This window comes from Jaculus jaculus, chromosome 6, assembly GCF_020740685.1.
Source record: "Jaculus jaculus isolate mJacJac1 chromosome 6, mJacJac1.mat.Y.cur, whole genome shotgun sequence".
Taxonomy (NCBI): Eukaryota; Metazoa; Chordata; class Mammalia; order Rodentia; family Dipodidae; genus Jaculus; species Jaculus jaculus.
The window spans coordinates 26,149,918-26,167,758 of record NC_059107.1 but is presented as its reverse complement, the minus strand read 5'-3'; the positions used below and the strand labels follow the sequence as shown (position 1 = coordinate 26,167,758).

General features: G+C 39.4%; 1 protein-coding gene across 3 annotated transcripts; it reads right to left on the bottom strand.

The window, feature by feature from the left end:
• Positions 1 to 1,229: 1,229 nt before the first annotated feature.
• C6H5orf58 (chromosome 6 C5orf58 homolog) lies at positions 1,230 to 17,790 on the bottom strand. Of its 3 annotated transcripts, XM_045151408.1 has the most exons (7): positions 17,720 to 17,790; positions 13,872 to 13,977; positions 10,033 to 10,090; positions 6,213 to 6,349; positions 5,259 to 5,335; positions 4,481 to 4,574; positions 1,230 to 1,455 (listed from the first exon to the last, which is right to left on the bottom strand). In XM_045151408.1, the coding sequence occupies exons 5-7, from the start codon at positions 5,301 to 5,303 to the stop codon at positions 1,310 to 1,312; spliced, it is 285 nt and encodes a 94-aa protein (XP_045007343.1). In that variant the 5' UTR covers positions 5,304 to 5,335; positions 6,213 to 6,349; positions 10,033 to 10,090; positions 13,872 to 13,977; positions 17,720 to 17,790; the 3' UTR covers positions 1,230 to 1,309. The 3 variants fall into 3 exon arrangements, with proteins under 3 accessions (XP_045007343.1, XP_045007345.1, XP_045007344.1); XM_045151410.1 differs by lacking the exon at positions 6,213 to 6,349; XM_045151409.1 differs by lacking the exons at positions 6,213 to 6,349; positions 10,033 to 10,090.
• Positions 17,791 to 17,841: the final 51 nt, after the last annotated feature.

Genomic DNA, 17,841 nt, shown 5'->3' with positions numbered 1-17,841 from the left:
ACTGCAAACGAACTCCAGATGCATGTGCCCCCCTCGTGCATCTGGCTTATGTGGGTCCTGGGGAATCGAGCCTTGAACCGGGGTCCTTAGGCTTCACTGGCAAGCGCCTAACCATTAAGCCATCTTTCTAGCCCTGCCCTGGTTGTTTTAAATCTAGTATTAGTTGTATATTTCTTTGTTATGCCCAGTGTCATCTTTTGCAATGTGAATGTTTATGCTGTGCCATTATGGGTTTTTTTTGAGGTTATTGTTTGGTATTATGGCTCAGTTAAAAGACCTTGGATTATGGGGATGTATGAACATCACTGGGATTGATGAAAAAAATACGGGGACTAGCCAGGTGTGGTGTTGCAGGCCTTTAATCTCAGCACTCACGAGGCAGAGGTAGAAGGAACACCGTGAGTTCAAGGCCACCCTGAGACTAAGTGAATTCCAGATCAGCTTGGGCTTGAGTGAGACACTACCTCAAAACAAACAAACAAACAATAAAAGGTGGTGGGGGGACTTTTAAAGTTGGACTGAATGCATTGCATTTTACATCATGGATGTTTATAAGTTTATGGAGGCCAGGGGCGGAATGTGGTGGTTTGATTCAGATGCCCCCATAAACTTAGGTATTCTCAATGCTAGATTCCCAGCTGATGAAGATTAGTGAATTAACGCCTCCTGGAGGGAGTGTATTGTTGGGGGCGGGCTTATGGGTGTTATAGTCAGTTTCCCCTTGCCAGTGTTTGGCATAACTCTCCTGTTGCCATGGTCCACCTTCATCACCATCACCAGGGGATGATGTCCACCTTCTGCTCATGTTGCTATTTTCCCCTGCCATTGTGGAGCTTCCCATCAAGCCTGTAAGCCAAAATAAACCTTTTTCCCACAAGCTGCTCTTGGTTGGGTGATTTCTACCGGCAATGAGAAACAGACTACAACATAACTAAGTTGGATGCCTTCTTGGGGTCCCTCAAGTCAACTCAGACTATGGAATTCCAAGTCACTTGACCTAAAAGATACAATGTTATGTAGATGATTATATCTGATTAAATTAGAATCCATTAACAATATAGTTAAGTATCAATCCAAGTCAAATTCAAGCATCAGAGAATATACAAGCAATGTTCCCTGGCCAATTTGCCATGATACACTCTTGTCATTAGTGAAATACATCAGTCACTCTTTGATACTAAGACAATGGAACAGTCTACAGGAACCTGAAATGCTTTTTCACGACCCGGTATTGTCTTTAGCTATATTAATATACTCAGTTATTCCACTTTTATCCATCAAAAATAGAAATTGAAAATGAAAAACAAAATCAGGCAGAAAAATTGATAGCATCAAGGGACACATCTGGCATTTCAGACTCTTCAAACACAGGGCTGTTTGCTTCCTTTCTGTGCTCTGTCTTCACGGGCTGATTAAACTGCAGAGTGAGGTCACAAAGTAGCAACTGGGAGAGTTCTGAAGGAAATAAAATAACAACAGTTACACTGTCACACATATGTCACAGGCAGGTATTATTACTTTAAGTAGTTATTTCCTAATTTCTAATTTATATTTTTCAAATTTTCACTGACCAAGCCACACTTTAGATATGCCCCATTTTGACTTAAAATCATAGGTTTGATGTGAAAACTAAAAAGGCTCTAGCCCACCTACATAGCTATATTCTTAAATTGCAACTTGATAGATAAAAATATGATGTATAGAATTCACTTATTTTTATCTAAGTTATACATGCACATAAAGAAAAGAATCAGATGAAATTATAAAGCATGGTACAAAAAAAAAAGTTCCTATCTCCTACAGGCAACTGCTTTCAACACTTACCTAAACTTAATTTTTTATTGCTTTTTTGTTTTATGTGGGTCTGTATTAGGTGGGTTAGATACCTGAAAGAAAAATCTACTTGAAGCCAGGTGTGGTGATGCATGCTTTTAATCCCAGTACTCAGGAGGCAGAGGTAGGAGGATTGCTGTGAGTTCGAGGCTACCCTGAGACTACATAGTTAATTTCAGGTCAGCCTGGACCAGAGTGAGACCCTACCTTCAAAAATAAAAAAAAAATAAAAAAAAGAAAAATCTACTTAAAAGCCATAAATCTGGCTTTGCTTTGGTAGCCACATGAGGAAAGAAATTTAGGGTTATGAAAATTTAAAATATAAATTTTGTCTTAATATCTTTCTCAACTCTCACTAGTGATCTCTTGTTTAAACAAGGAGTCTTTTGTCACACATAATTCTCCAGGTATATAGAGGCAGGAAGCTATGATTTTATTTTTTAAGAAATTTTTATTTATTTGTTTGAAACAGAGGGGGGGGGAGGGAGAGAGAGAGAGAGAGAGAGAGAGAATAGGTGCACCAGAGTCTCTAGCCACTACAAATGAACTTTAGATGCATGCATCACCTTGTGCATCTGGCTTACATGGGTAGTGGGGAATCAAACCTGGATCCTTAAGCTATGCAGACAAATGGCCTTAACCACTAAGCTATCTCTCCAGCCCAAGCCATGATTTTTAAAGAATCACTTTTATTTGCATGTGTGTCTATGCATACATGCACGTGTGCAGGCCAGAGTCTTTTGATGCTCCAAGAGAATATGCCCGTGCAGCTTTATGTGAGTGGCTGGGGAACTGGACCTGGGCCAGCAGGCTCTGCAAGTGCGTGCCTTTAACCACTGAATCATATCCCCAGACCCATATGATTTGTTTTTGAATACTAACTTGCCACTCTGCTAGTGGCCTCACTTTACTGCCACTTGCGGAGGACTCTAGTCTCGCCATGTATTAAGTCTTGAGGACTGATTGCTTCACTTAATCCCACCATCTACGGGCTCCTCTTTTTGGACTTTATGGTTCAGACTTACTTGCTTCCACTTTGGTGGCAATTTAGCTTTTTACTAAGTAGATTTCTGTCTATTTAAAATGACTTGAATTTAAAAGTTAGGTCCACCATGAACTAGCTACTTGACCTCAAGAATGTTGGTTAACCTCTCTGTACCTCTGCACAATTGTAAATACTAAGAATGCCGAGAGAATCAGCCTCAACCTCGAAGTAGAGCTGGACATGGAAGTCTGTGCTGGCCACTGGCATTACTATCTTGGGAGGATGTGAGGATAAATGAGGCATTCAGGGAATCCTATGTATTTAACATTCTGTATGAAACTTCTTTTTTTTTTATTCATTTGGAGTGAGAGAGCACATACCAGGGCCTCTTGCCACTATAAATGAACTCCAATCCACGTGCCACTTTGTACATCTATCTAACATCTATCTATCTGGCTTTATATGGATACTGGGGAATCAAACCCAGGCTTTCAAGATTTTGCAAACAAGCACCTTTAACCACTGAGCAACCTCTCCAGCCTCTTTCCTTAAAAAAAAAAAAAATCTTCTATAGGTCTCTCTTAACTGCCTAACTCTTCTAAGACCATATCTACCATATTATTTCTATATAACCTCATACAATATTTCCCAAGGCAGAACAATTATATAATCAAATCTGGAAGGAATGTAACCCTTATCTAACTATTTTAAATGAAAGCAAGAAACTATCACCACTTATTTATTTAGTAAACATTTTCCAAGAACCTATTATATCAAGATGCTGTATTAATTGCTATGAGTATCTTTATTTAAAATTTTTATTGTTGTTGTTATTTTATTTATTTGAGAGCAACAGACAGAGAGAGAAAGAAGGAGAGAGACAGAGAGAGAGAGGATGGGCGCACCAGGGCTTCCAGCCACTGCAAACGAACTCCAGGTGCATACGCCCCCTTGTGCATCTGGCTAATGTGGGTCCTGGGGAATTGAGCCTCGAACCAGGGTCCTTAGGCTTCACAGGCAAGCACTTAACCACTAAGCCATCTCTCCAGCCCACTATGAATATCTTAAGGAGCTTACCATTGAAACAAGGATAGAAAAAGAGACACAATTACAATGCAGTGTGATACATGAGATGGAAGCAGAATTTAGTGAGTCCCTAACAATATTCAATCACAAACATGTGAAATATACCTGGCCTAAAACAAAAGAATGTATCTGTGAATGTCTAAACACCATGACCTATGAGGAGCATTATTACTCTAAGAATATGTTTAAAATGAAGAATCCTTTACTCATAAAAACAAACTTTTAATTCTTTATCTAGGATAAGTTTAGAGGTTTATACCATGTGTTCATGGATAAATACACTGAATTTTGTAGAATGTGACTTCTAATAGTGTGTCAAAGGAAAAGAGGTAAATTTAGAGAGACTTGAATAACATAAGCTTGCTGGTGTCAGAGAAAGGAATTCAGGCCTGCTAATGCCTATGCTTGAATTCAATTCATCTTTAGAAATCTAGTTTGCATGAACTACAAATATTTCTCAGTAGAATGCTCATAATTAGTGGGAAAAATTGACCCCAGCTGGAGCACAAATTGGCTCTACCATTTATTTTATAACAATGATATGCTAACATTTTGACATAGTGATTTCACACTTACCTCTCATCTTCTTCACCTCCAAAGAAATGGTATGAAGGTTTTTAATTAATGTTTCTACTGTTTGCTTATGGTCGGGATTATTATCCTTAAGTATCTGGTTGTAAAAGAGAAGCAAAAACAACATAGACATCAAAAGTACTTATGTCTACTTTAACCTACCTTAGGTGTTTCTAAAAGAAAAAAATACCTATTTCAGAACTTACATAAATGGTTAGAATTCTAACATACAAAGGCTTAAACTTGTTTTATGTTGTTCCAAGTGAAAACAACTCCAGATAGAATTCTTAGGATGAGGTTTCTTTCTTAAATCACACCCACAAGAGGGGGACCTTACAATGGACACAGAATGCTCTTTACAGAAATCCTCAACATTGATAAACTAACTTAGAACTTAGTGACTAGGGAAGGTCTTCCCTAATTTTACATCAATATTACTTTCTAACTTACTCTTGAATGACAGAGCACGCTTATAATTTTACACAGTAAAACTAAAATGCAATTTGATTGTAAATTATTGACTAAGTGGATGACTTTAGGAGTTAGGGCAACATACATTTTGATTTTGGCTAATCAACACATTATTGTGTTACATAAAATACTGTACATATATCTAACCAAGTTTGTCTAGAGAGGTGTTTCACTAGAAACTCAACCTTTAGCCATTCGAACCTCTCAAAATGACTTGAAAAAGTAAATCACAATTAACACAGGAAAAACTGTGAGAGTTGAGCAGTTATGGGTCAGGGCTGTTTGTCAAGAATAATGAAAACAAACTAACCACCATGTCAGCCATTGCGTGTGTAGTTTCCTGAATCTCAGCCATCTATCCTGCTTTTCTGACTCCCTCCAGAGCAACTGTAAAAGAAAGAAATGATTTTGTTTTCCTGTCATCAGTGACTCTTGCTAAAATCAAAAAATGTACACTTTAATTTTACTTGAATACAACACACCGAATGATTCAGATTTGAAGAAAATGAAATGATTTTTAAAACAAAAATGTGTATGGCTGGAGAGATGGCTTAGCGGTTAAGACACTTGTCTGTGAAGGCCAAAGACCCAGGTTCAATTCCCCAGTACACAAGTAAAGCAGATGCACATGGTGGTGCATGTGTCTGAAGCTTGTTTGCGGCGGGCTAGAGGCATGCCCATTCTTTCGATCTGCCCCTTTCTCTCTAATAAATAAAATATTTTTTAAAAAAATGTGTAAAAATTAAATATAAATAATAATTAAAAAAATAATGAATGAATGAAACTAAGTGAGGAGAGGAAAGCCCTTGCTGCTCGCCCAGTAAAGTAGATGGGTGCGGGGTGGAGGACACAGAGGTGCTGAGATCTCGTTGGGCTGATGCCAGGCGGCCTTCTCCAAGAACTCGGCTACACCGTGGCTCAGAGAAAGCAGCAGTGGGTCAGGGGGCTTATAACCGGAAGCAGAGAGGACCACGCTCTGAAGGTAGGACCAGAGGACGTCGGGGCCACCATGTCACCGTCCCTGGGTCAGAGGAGTGATAATTTCCACAGATTTTTAGCCTCAAGGCCACGTTCCTCTTCTAAGCTCCGACCGACCCACTGAGGCCCTGCACATGGATGCGGCCACAGAATTCCCACAGCCCGCCCAGCGCCTGCTGGCGGGTGAAGGCAGAACCTGGGATCTCACCTTCCCAAACCCCAATGGGCACCACAAAGAAAACCCAAGGACACTCCCCCAACCCCCAGGCCTTTTCACAAATCCGACCTGGTGAGGACACAGCCAGTTTTCGGCAGTCAAGGAAACTTCTGGTCTCTAGGTGGGGCGAAAGCAAGGACAGGCTTCCTGATTGGCCAGTTTCCGTGTCTGTGGCATCCTGGGAATTGTAGTCCCAGGTAGAAACCCTGGGGAGAAGATAGTTTATGACAGGCTGCGAAAAGACTTGTACTCCTAGGAGGCCAGATAAGCCTCTGATACTGTCTGCCTACTACGTGCCAGGTTCTTTAGTAGGTGTTTCATAGTGCTTTATAGCCCTTGTCTGTATTTGGCCTTTTATTTTTTTTTGCTTTTAATATTTATTTATTTATTTGAGAGAGAGAGAGAAAGAGAGAAAGAATCAGAGAGAGGGAGAGAGAGAATGGGCACACCAGGTCCTCCAGCCACTGCAAACCATTTGGCTTACTGGGTCCTGGGGAATCGGACAGGGGCCCTTTGGCTCTGCAGGCAAATGCCTTAACTGCTAAGCCATCTCTCCAGCCCTATTTATAAATATAAAACTAGCTGGAATACCAAAATAAAGGGAGATAGAGCAGAAAAAAAATAAAAAAAGAATGGGTGCACCAGGGCCTCTTGCTGCTGCAAACAATTCCAGATGCATATACTACCTTGTGCATCTGGCTTTATGTGGGGAATGGGGAATCAAACCTTAGTCCACAGGCACCTTTAACCACGGAGCACTCTCCCCAGCCCTTTATTCAGCTTTCACAGTGTAGTGCTGGGGTGAAAGCCAGACTCTGAATTGACACTGTTAGGGTTTGAATCCTAAAATCCATTACTCCTTCAACTGTGTAGATGCAGATAAACCATGTCACCCTTCAGAGGTGAAATGTTCTCATCTGTCATATGGAATGGCAATAATGTCTTGGTTTTCTACTTTGAGCATTAAGTGAGATAATTTATCAAAGGCAGTTGGCAGGTGATAAGTGCCCTATGAATGTTAGCTATTATCATTCCTATAAATTCTTACAGATGAGTAGAGCACAGATGAGCTGAGAAAGTACAGTGGTTTCTTGCCAGTGGAGAAGTTGGGATGCAAGCCATCTTTGCTTGGGTCTAAGATAAATCTCTTCCACTTCCACTATTTAGAGCTGGCCCAAGGACTTGATATGGTACCCTGGGTTATTATCTTAGTCTTAGTAAGGAGCTTAGGCATCAGGAAGCTTCTCCAACAGTACAGGCAAGCCTCTCAATCCAGTGCCTTCCTGACAATCCACAGCACAATCTGTTGGCTATTTTATATCAATTAATCTCCAGTTACACAAAGTAGAATTTGTTGACTGATGCACAGTTAGATAGATGAGAAGAGACACAGAGGAAATGAGCTTCAGTCCTAATGGCAGATAGACTGTGATCTTAGAAGACCTTCATTCATCTTTGGAGCCATCTCTTTCCTTAGAAGAGTCATGGGCTAAACCAGTATTGCCTAAATTTTACTCATGATGGGGCCATTGTAATGATAGGTTGTTGTTCCCTATATCATTATTGCAAATGAAAGTTTCTGAAAAGCAGCAGCTGTACCTATTTCAAATATCCTACTAGGCTGACTGATTGACAAAAACTTCTATAACTGTACAGGTAGAATATTGCAGATTCAGAGCCAAATTATCTTGGGCTATCTTTAGCCTCCTTATTTATTGCACACCTCTATATTTGACCTAACATCTTTGTGACTGCCAGATGATCAGGTGAAAACTTTTGGAATGTATTAGTAGATGACACTAGCTTCCATTAACCCAAAGGCTAAGAATGTCATCAGATAGCATCTGAAGCCTATAGCAGAGACTCCCCTGTCTTGCTTTAACCCACCTACCTGATGTTTCCACCAATGCGTTTGAAAAGTGCCCTGGTTCATGAGATTTACCATTTTTAAAGTTTAGTGAAATGTTAACATGTTGGACCATGGAGTTTGGGCTGGTCTAAATCTGTGTTTTCAGTCCATGGCCACTCACATTTGGCTCCAAAATAGACCCTCACTTTTTCCCATTGATGTGAGAGCTGTGTATTTTGTGTAGACAGTGTATGATGCCAAATATTGGGCTCTAAAGACAAACAGTTTTCACTGGGGGTATCACTTGGATGGAAGCCAGGCACCAGCAGGGACCCCCTGTGCCCGACCAAGCAGCCTCTTCTGGTGCATGTGGTCAGCTCTTGCTGGAGCATGGACCTCCTTTGATTTGGCCAATGGTCCATTTGTTTATGCTGAGCTGGCTTTAGGATTCTATTTGCTAGAGAAGTTTTTGGTTTACTTTCAAAATGTTTTGTTCATGTATCCGTTTTCTTTTCTTTGAAAACATTTTGTTTTATGACCAGTTTGTTTTCTAATCTTTGAGGACATTTTAGTTTCTGACTGGTTTGTTAATATGCATTCTATTTTTCTCCTTTTGCTATTCCTCCAATACTTAATTCAAATAAGGAGGAGATGTATGAAGAAGCCCTTTATTTTGGTATTCCAGCTAGTTTTATATTTATAATTGTTTTAATTTAGCTTACAAGTATTTAAGAAAAATAGGGAAATCTAACTAAAAATAAATTGCTTTATGTTTCCCCCAAAGGAGAATATTTGGTCCTAAACTTGGGTTTATTTTTATTTTTATTTTTTTTGGCATGCCAAACTATAGTCCTACATGACAGAATTGAAAAACCATAACTAAGCATCCTGTTTTAATTAGAATTTAAAAACATCTAAAGAATTTTAAAAAAATAAAAACATCTAAAGAAAAATGATGAAATTAATAGTTTACAAAGTAATCAACAGTTTTAGAAAGTACATCTAAGTTAAAAAGATATATTAAAAATAAAGTAATACGAACATTTGAGAGATTATTTTAGAACTAAAGGTAAATTCTAAGAATCTATTCTCAACCCTCTACTCTCATCTACATTTCTCTGACCTTGTCTATTTCTCCTCTGTCTCAAAAAGTAATGAAATTCTCTATATCAAAAGAAAAGATGGGCTGGAGAGATGGCTTAGCAGTTCAGCACTTGCCTGTGAAGCCTAAGGACCCTGGTTGGAGGCTCAATTCCCCAGGACCCACATTAGCCAGATGCACATGGTTTGATTCAGGTGTCCCCCATAAACTTAGGTGTCCTGAATGCTAGGTTCCAAGCTGATGGAGATTTGGGGAATTAACGCCTCCTGGAGGCAGTGTATTATTGGGGGTGGGCTTATGGGTGTTATGGCTAGGGTCCCCTTGCCAGTGTTTGGCACATTCTCCTGTTTCTATTGTCCACCTTATGTGGGCCAGGGGGTCAAGTCCACCTTCTGCTCATGCTATCATTTTCCCCTGCCATCCTGGAGCTGCCCCTTGAGTCTATAGGCCAAAATAAATCCTTTTTTTCCCAAAAGCTGCTCTTCGTCAGATGATTTCTACCAGCAATTTGAACCTGACTGCAACAGTAGGAAACTCAACAGTGGGGACTCCAATTATGTACTAGATGAAAACAATGAGCTTTGATCTAAGAAAGACCTCTAAACATGCCTAGAGAGGAAAAATAGATACCCATGCTTATAGTGATGACCAAGGGCAGAGTATAGTGGCCATATGTCATGGTGCAGGCTAATAATGCCTGATCCAGAGAATAAGAGTCAGGCCTGAGTTGTCTGATGGAGGAAGGGGACTTTCCCACAGTTGCAACTCGCCAGATCCAGACCTATGGCTCTGCTCCAGGCTGAGAACTCAAAAGTAGAGTGAATATCTGGGTCTATTTTTCTTTTTCTCTTCTTTCTTTTATTCCTGATATACAAGAAAGCATGGGGAATATAGTTTAGCCTCATCATTAATTAATTAAAAGAGTGAAAAGTTCTGACCTAAAATAAAGTTGAAAATGTTTCCGTCTGTAAGGACATCTCATCTGCTGTTTAGCTCCTAGAATCAAAGCAGAAAAGTTAGTGCTTTGGATCTTCATGACCAATTTGTCACCTCTTGATTCTTTGTGTCACCAAGCCTGCCTTACAGCTCAGAAAGGGTGGGGAGAGAGAGAGACTATATAAACTTTTTAGTTGGCTCTTCTCTTGGGGTGCACCAGATTTTATGTATTTATGTTATGTGTGTCCAGAATAATTCTTAAATATCTACATGCATACACAAAAGTCTATATCTGCAAATACACACACACACACGCAACACATCTAAGTGTGTGTGTATATATCAAAACCTGAGCTCCATTTTCATTCATTTTTATTGTGCATAGTCCATTGCACCTGTGGTGGTTTGAATGTAAAATGTCTCCCATAGCCTCATGTGTTTGTGGTTAAGCTTCAATTTAATCCTCACTGTGGGACTGTTGGGAGGTGGAGGCTTGCTGGAGGAGGTGTGTCGCTGGGGGTGAGCCTTGAGGTTTACTGGTCCAGCCTCACTGGGTGTCTGGAGCTAGCTGTCTTTCTGTACTGCCTCCTGCTGGTGTGTGATGATGTGAGCGAGCCTCCTGTTCCTATGCTTTCCCCACCAAGAATAGTTATGTGGGCTTATTAAATGTTTCATTAAGCCTTACAATAGTGTTTGTTTATAGAAGATACCATTCATTAGGATCACAAAAATGTCATTAAACTATGAGATTTAACACTGTGAAATGGATGTGCTAACTACTGCACTAAGGAGGCACCTAGGATATAACATTAGACACATAGATTCTTTTTGTAATACTGATTGCTTTCCAAAACAGGTTCTAAAATATTAGCTAATTCTATTTTATTTGTTTAATAGTCCTGGGTAACAAAAGAAAATAAAAAAGAGTATCAGACATCCATAATGCACAATTAAAGGTCTTGTGATTAGATTAATTACTATGTCTTTTTTTTTCAAAAATGTTCTTAAATATACAAATGTTAAATGTAATGTTTGTCAAAGATATTTAGGTTAAACTTCATTTTCACAACAAAAATTTCAGGAGATATACTCCCCTAAAGATGTGGCTATGTTTTTAAGTCATAAAGGAAATAACTAATGTGCTATATTTTTAGGAAAAATTTTAACTTATAGTTGTGGCATTAAGATGTAAACTCTATTTCCTCCCTATCTGTGCTTTTCCCCTCCAAAATATTTTTTTAAATGCTTATATTCTCCAACTTAAATTTAAAATAAAAGTGGTTAGTTTAAAGGGTTTCTGACTTTAAGATTTAAATTTTCTGCTTTAATTGTTATACATTTTAAAAATATTTTTATTTGTTTATTTGCAAGCAGAGAGAGAGAGAGAGAGAGAGAGAGAGAAAGAAAGAAAGTATGGGCACATAAGGGTCTCTTGCCACTGCACAGTCCAGACACATGTACCACTTTGTGCACCTGGCTTTATGTGGGTGCTAGGGAATCTAACCTGGGCCAAGCCAGGCTCGCAAGCTTTCACAAGTAAGTGCCCTTACGTCATGTTTTTAAAGGTCCAGATTTAGGATTAAAGGATTACTTATAGCCAAATCAACTTAAAACTAGCAATGATTGATCTAAATAAAAATGATAAGATCTTTGGGTTTTATTTAATCTATCTTTATATATTACTATATAAATAAATGTTTTGTCGGCATGTCCCTATGTTTTTCATGTTCCCATAATATCAAAATGTCTTTATGAATAAGTAAATGGCCATATAAATTAAAGCTGCTATGTTGGTCCACATTCCTTATGACTCGTAATATAGTGAACGTTTTAAACAAAAGAAAAAGTGGTCTATATAAGCATCTTAAGATTTTATTCAAGTCGTTGTCTCAGTTCTGACTTTACAAGATGGTCCAAGAATCACAGTACCATGTGGCTTCGTAAGGCAGCATTACCCTCCTAAGCAGCTGCCCTCGTCTAAGGGTAGGGCCCCTCTAGGCTCCACCAGTTCTAGAACCCCAAAACTTGAGACAATGATTCATCTCTGCTTTCAGCTTCCTTTGTGTAAGTAACATAATTGTATCTATGGGTAAGCAAATTAACTAGAAGAAAAAAGAATATTTTAAAACAGTGGTGTCATGAATTTATTGTACTTTGGTTGCATTAAGTAAATGCCCTCTTTTTTGAGGTAGGGTTTCACTTTAGCTCAGGCTGACCTGGAATTCACTATACAGTCTCAGGGTAGCCTCAAACTCATGGTGATCTTCTTACCTCTGCCTCCCAAGTACTGGGATTAAAGGCGTGCGCCACCATGCCTGGGAGTAAATTCTTTTTAACTAAAATGGTTTGTAAGTGTTTATTACAATAAGATAAATATTTAACAAATATTTAATTTAAATTTATTAAGAAAATGCCAGACAATTTATTTGGCCTGTAGTTATAACTATATTATTATTATTGCGATTACAACTGTAGGTAAAAATATAGGCATATTATAGGTTAAAAACATAAAAATATATTATTGTTTAAGATAAAATGTGCATTATTTTTGTGTTTCATATCCAGCTGACAAAGTCACTCCATAAAAGTTGTTGTAGAGCAATGATGACTACTTTTGCAGTGTTTCCCCCCCCCAAACGTAGCTATACATTCTGTGCTTTTTTTTTTTTTTCCATTTCTAAGAAAATAAAACTGTAAAAGCATTACTTGGTACTTAAGATGTGAGACTTATATAGTTGAGGCCCTAAAAAAAAAAAAAACATCTTCTTGATTAACTTTGTTAATAGTTCACTTTACTAAAATCCAACACAGGTTGCAGTTGTTGATTCTAATGTTAATCAAATAAAGGAGATTAAAAAACAGGCAAACTCCCCCCACACAGAGAAAGGCTGTTACAGAGCAAGGTGATTACATGTTTTATGGAGCCAAATGTGAATGCCTCAGTTGGTTTTATTACAGACTCTTGACATAAACCCTCAGCTTCCGGTGAAGCAAATTGAATAAATCTCAGGGCTACTTTTTCCCTCTTCTCTCTTCTCATTATCAGCTAGAAGTGCTGGCCACTGTGTCTGAGGACCGCTGTCTGCCGGAGCATCAACTCCCTTCCTCTGTGCTCAGAGCCCCGAGTATAAACTTGCATTATTACCTGACAGTCATGGCCAGAGTCAGAAAGACTGGAAAAATTCATGTACATCCAAAAAACCAGTCTTTCTCCTAGCCACTTATATAATTGAAGCAAGACTTTGGCCACTGTGATGGATTTGCTGCCCACTGTCTTCTTGTAGGAGCTGCTCCTACATTTAGATAGATAGTCATTTTCTTTTTTTCTCCTAGAGAGAAACTTCTGAAACACAGAAAGGTGTTATCAATAGAAATGTATATTGCTCATAGATTATTTAAAATGTTTTCACTTCTAAGTGAAAATGGATAGGTCTGTATTAACATTTCCCTATGAAATAGGAAGCCACCTGCAGAAGAAAATCAGGTAAAACATAGGCTATTCACTTATATTGGAATTTCAGAGAAGCAACAGAAATTATTATTAGTATAAATGTCCTTAGTGTTTTATAGTACATGCAAATTAATATTAGTATAAATTTCCTGAGTGTGTTTTATAGTACACACTCAGATGGAAAATTTATTTGTCTACAATTTAAATATAACTGGGAATCTTTATTTGCTGAATTTGGTAACCTCTAGCCCCATATTGTTTACTATGAAAAAACAAAACAAGACATAACAGAACAAAACAGCGTGAAGCCTTGTAGATTCAGTAGGTATGAAAACCAAGGTAGAAGTTTTTCTAAAACGATGTTCAAGATATTAATATTGATGCACTTACTCTGTCAGAATTTGGCTCTCCTCTTCCTTTGGCATGTCTATGATGAAAGCAAGCAGCTCGCTTTTTGAGAAGGCAGATGGACAAACTGACGATGTTCAACAAGTCACTGTGTAAAAATAGTTGTTTGTCACATCTTTTCATCTGAAATTTCTTGTGCTTGGCTTTCTCTGATGATCTCTTCATTGAGCAAGGCATATTCATGACACACGTTTATTTCTAGAAATCCACCAATCAGAGAATACCTGTCTTTGGCTGCAAATAAAATATGTCTCTAATTCTATTATGTCAGCCATCCATCTTCCAACAATACATCCTCTGTTTATTAAAGACATAGATCCTGATCAGATCTAGACTCTCTCTGGATAGTGCCCCACCCCCACTCCATGCCCTCATCGGCTGTCTGTGGAATGAAGAATGAGCATCTTTATGAAAAGATCTATTAGGTTCCTGAAGTCAATCATGCTGGAATTTAAGTGGGCTTGCTTATATTTCATTAGGAAAAACAAAATGCATACATGCAGAAAGACACATCCAGATCTGGAAGAATATTCATTCAGATGTTAGCAAGAGTTACTAACACTTATGAGCGTAGAATTTAAGTGTGATTTTACTTCTTAAAACTTATCTGCCAGGCGTGGCGGTGCACGCCTTTAATTCCTTGGGAGGCAGAGGTAGGATTGCCATGAGTTAGAGGCCACCCTGAGACTCCATAGTGAATTCCAGGTCAGCCTGGGCTAGAGTGAGACCCTACTTCGAAAAACAAACAAACAAACCAAAAAAAAAAAAAAAAAAAACTTATCTGGGCTGGAGAGATGGCTTAGCAGTTGAGCACTTGCCTGTGAAGCCTAAGGACCCTGGTTCGAGACTTGATTCCCCAGGACCCACGTTAGCCAGATGCACAAGGGGGTGCACACATCTGGAATTCGTTTGCAGTGGCTGGAAGTCCTGGCGTGCCCATTCTCTCTCTCTCTCTCTCTCTGCCTCCCCCCCTTTCTCTGTCTGTCACTCTCAAATAAATAAATAAAAACAAACAAAAAAACCCTTATCTAACCTAACTGTAATTTTAATCACAGGTCTCTTCTTTCTATGTTAAACTCTTTAAGTCATTTCTCATCATGGTACATAATCACTTAAAAACAGACCTTTTTTAGGGCTGGAGAGATGGCTCAGAGTTTAAAGGCACTTGATTGTGATGTCTGAGGACCAGAGTTTGATTCCCCAGTAAGGCCAGATGCTCAAAGAGATACATGTGTCTGGAGTTTGTTTGCAGTAGCAGGATCCCTGCCATGCCCATTATTTCTCTCTCTCTCTCTCTCTCTCTCTCTCTGTCCCTCAGCAAATAAATAAAATTATGTTTTAAAAAGACCGTTTCAGACTTGATATTGCATGTACTTACCCAGAAGGATGTAAAAAACCACAACAACAACAACAAACAAACAGATTGAGGGGTCCACCTCAAAGACCTGGATTTGGTAAACCTAAGAATGGGCTCCCTATGGTGGTTTGGATTAGGTGTCCCCCACAAACTTGTATGTTCTGAACGTTTGATCCCAGCTGATGGTGACTTGGGAAGTGGAGCCTCACTGGAGGAGGTGTGTTGTTGGGGACAGGCTTATGTTGTAGTAGCCAGCTTCCCCTTGCCAGTATTTAGCACACTAGCTTGTTGCTGTTGTCCCCTGATGTTGTTCAGGAGGTGATGTCTAGATACTGCTCATGCCATGCTTTCCCTGCCTTCATGGAGTTTACCCTGGAGACTCTCAGCCAAAAAAAAACCCTTTCCTCCCAAAGTTGCTTTTGGTCACATGCTTTGTGCCAGCATCAGGAAGGTACCTACAACACTCGCTAAATTGCATCCTTTGTCCCCACTTTTGCTTTAACCTAGATGACCTGCATAACACTGTCTTACATCTTCATTGAATATTTTCTGCAAGTTTCAAATGCATGGCTATGATTGATCTTATTTTAGACCCTGACATTATAATTTAGGAGAATTTTCTTCTTAAATATTTATATAAATCTAGTCTTAAATAAGATTCACTTAGCCAGACAGGAGGGTGTTTGAGAAAATGTTTGAAAATGTCTCCCCTTTTGCTGCTGTTTTCTAGTTTTATTTACTATCACAAAGGAAAGTTTAGTGCTAGCAACCTGAGGTGTGATATTTTTTTAATAAGTAATAGGTATTTTTTTTGTATTTTTATTTAAGTAGGAGCTTGCTTTATCCCAGGCTGACCTAAAACTCTCTCTGATCCCCAAATTGGCTTTCGACTCACTGTGACTTGCCTGCCTCAACTTCCCAGAGTGCTAGGATTAAACGCATGCGCCTACATGTTCAGCTCAAGATAAATATTTCCATTTACGTTTTTAGATGAGCTCTCTATGCTTTTGCCTCTGTTGCCATACGCCTGGTCTAGGATGACCCCTGCCCCCGCCCTGCCCAAGCTCCTTCCAAGAGCATCCTTACTCTCACTGCACTGTGCTCTTTCTGGTTGCAATCCACTTACACACCTCAGAAGGTTAGGCTTTTGTAAGTGTAAATTGGATCTTATCCTTTCCTTCTTTCAAACATTCCAGGGGTTCCCTCTAGTACTTAGAACAGGCGCTACACTTCTGCTCTGGTCTATAGAGCCCTGCTCCCCTTTTTTCCTCTCCTTTCAGTCCTATTACCTGCCTCAGTTGCTTCCTCCTTAACCTCCCAGATGGGCTACTTATTATGCAGTGGGGCTCAGTTAGGACATCTTCTACGACCACGCCATTCCTCAGCCCCAGCCCCTTTTCTCTTTCCACACACTATTGGGTATGATTTGGAATGTTTTCACGTATATTTCTGCTTGTTTGCTTGTTGTTTGGGGCTTTCTGGCTTCTCTCTTACTGTAACACAACTCTATTAAAGGGAAAGAAGAGACTTGTCTTGTTCTCCACCATCTGCCCTGTGCCTAGCACAATTCTTGGTACACAATTATGGTCTCAGTGTCTTCACTTAGCAGCTGAATGAAGAGATGACCCCTGACATCCTGGCTACAGAAACCGAGATGAACCTTGTCTCACTGGCACCCTGCAGGACACAGAGCCATACTCTGGTATCTTTTGAGTGGCAGCTAGGGAATATAGAGGAGTTGTTACAATCTACACACAACAACCCCGAACAAAGGGCATACCCTTCATCCCTCTTGCTTCCTGATCCCAGAGGACAGACTCTTACTGGGGCAACGGGAGGGAAACACTCGGCTGTCCTAGGAGTCACATCAGGCTGGGAGCTTCTGACCAGCCTCGGGTGAGAAGGACCATCATTTGGATAAAAATCAGGTGACTTGGGATCTGTCCAAAATGAAGGATGTTTTAATACTCTGTGTGTAAAAACACTGGTATTTTGCTTCTTTTTTATTAAACAGATCTTATTATTTTTCAGAATCTTGTCAGTGTAATCATTTTATGGGTGTATGAAATATTTAGCCCTGTGCTGCAGGAGTTTGTTCCAGCAATTACCTCATGGCACTGTCAATGTAATTAGGTTTCCGCCTAGAATTTTTTCCCTGGGTCTTAGTAATAAATGAAATATGACCAGAATTTAAATTTGTCAATTACAAGCAAGCATCATGAGTAAGCACACAGCAGTCACATGAATTCCAAACCACGGGATATGGCTGTGGGGGGAGGGGGAACATGTTCTGAAAATTAAAATGGAAATAAAACTACTCCCTGGCAATCACAAAGAAAGCAAATCTCTCCTAATACACATGCATGATTCTACCTAAATGTGAGCTCTTGGTTACAAATCCCTCAGTGTGAAACTGACAACTCAAGGAATAAGCAGTGGATTTGCATGAAAACAGGCTGGGCTGATTTCTTACCTAGGAACTCATTTCTTGACGACAGATCAAACATCTTGTGGACATGGCAGGCCACAGTGTTTGCAGCCTGTTGGTGATGTTTCCTCTAAATTGCTCCAGGATAAACAGTGATTTGATGATAG

Bases quoted from the DNA above. Each gene is read 5' to 3' on its own strand.
- C6H5orf58 (XM_045151408.1), bottom strand. From the start codon at position 5,303: ATGGCTGAGATTCAGGAAACTACACACGCAATGGCTGACATGGTG. The intron at 4,575-5,258 runs GTTAGTTTGTTT...TTTTACAACCAG, and splicing joins ACGCAATGGCTGACATGGTG to ATACTTAAGGATAATAATCC. The intron at 1,456-4,480 runs GTAAGTGTGAAA...TATTTCCTTCAG, and splicing joins GGAGGTGAAGAAGATGAGAG to AACTCTCCCAGTTGCTACTT.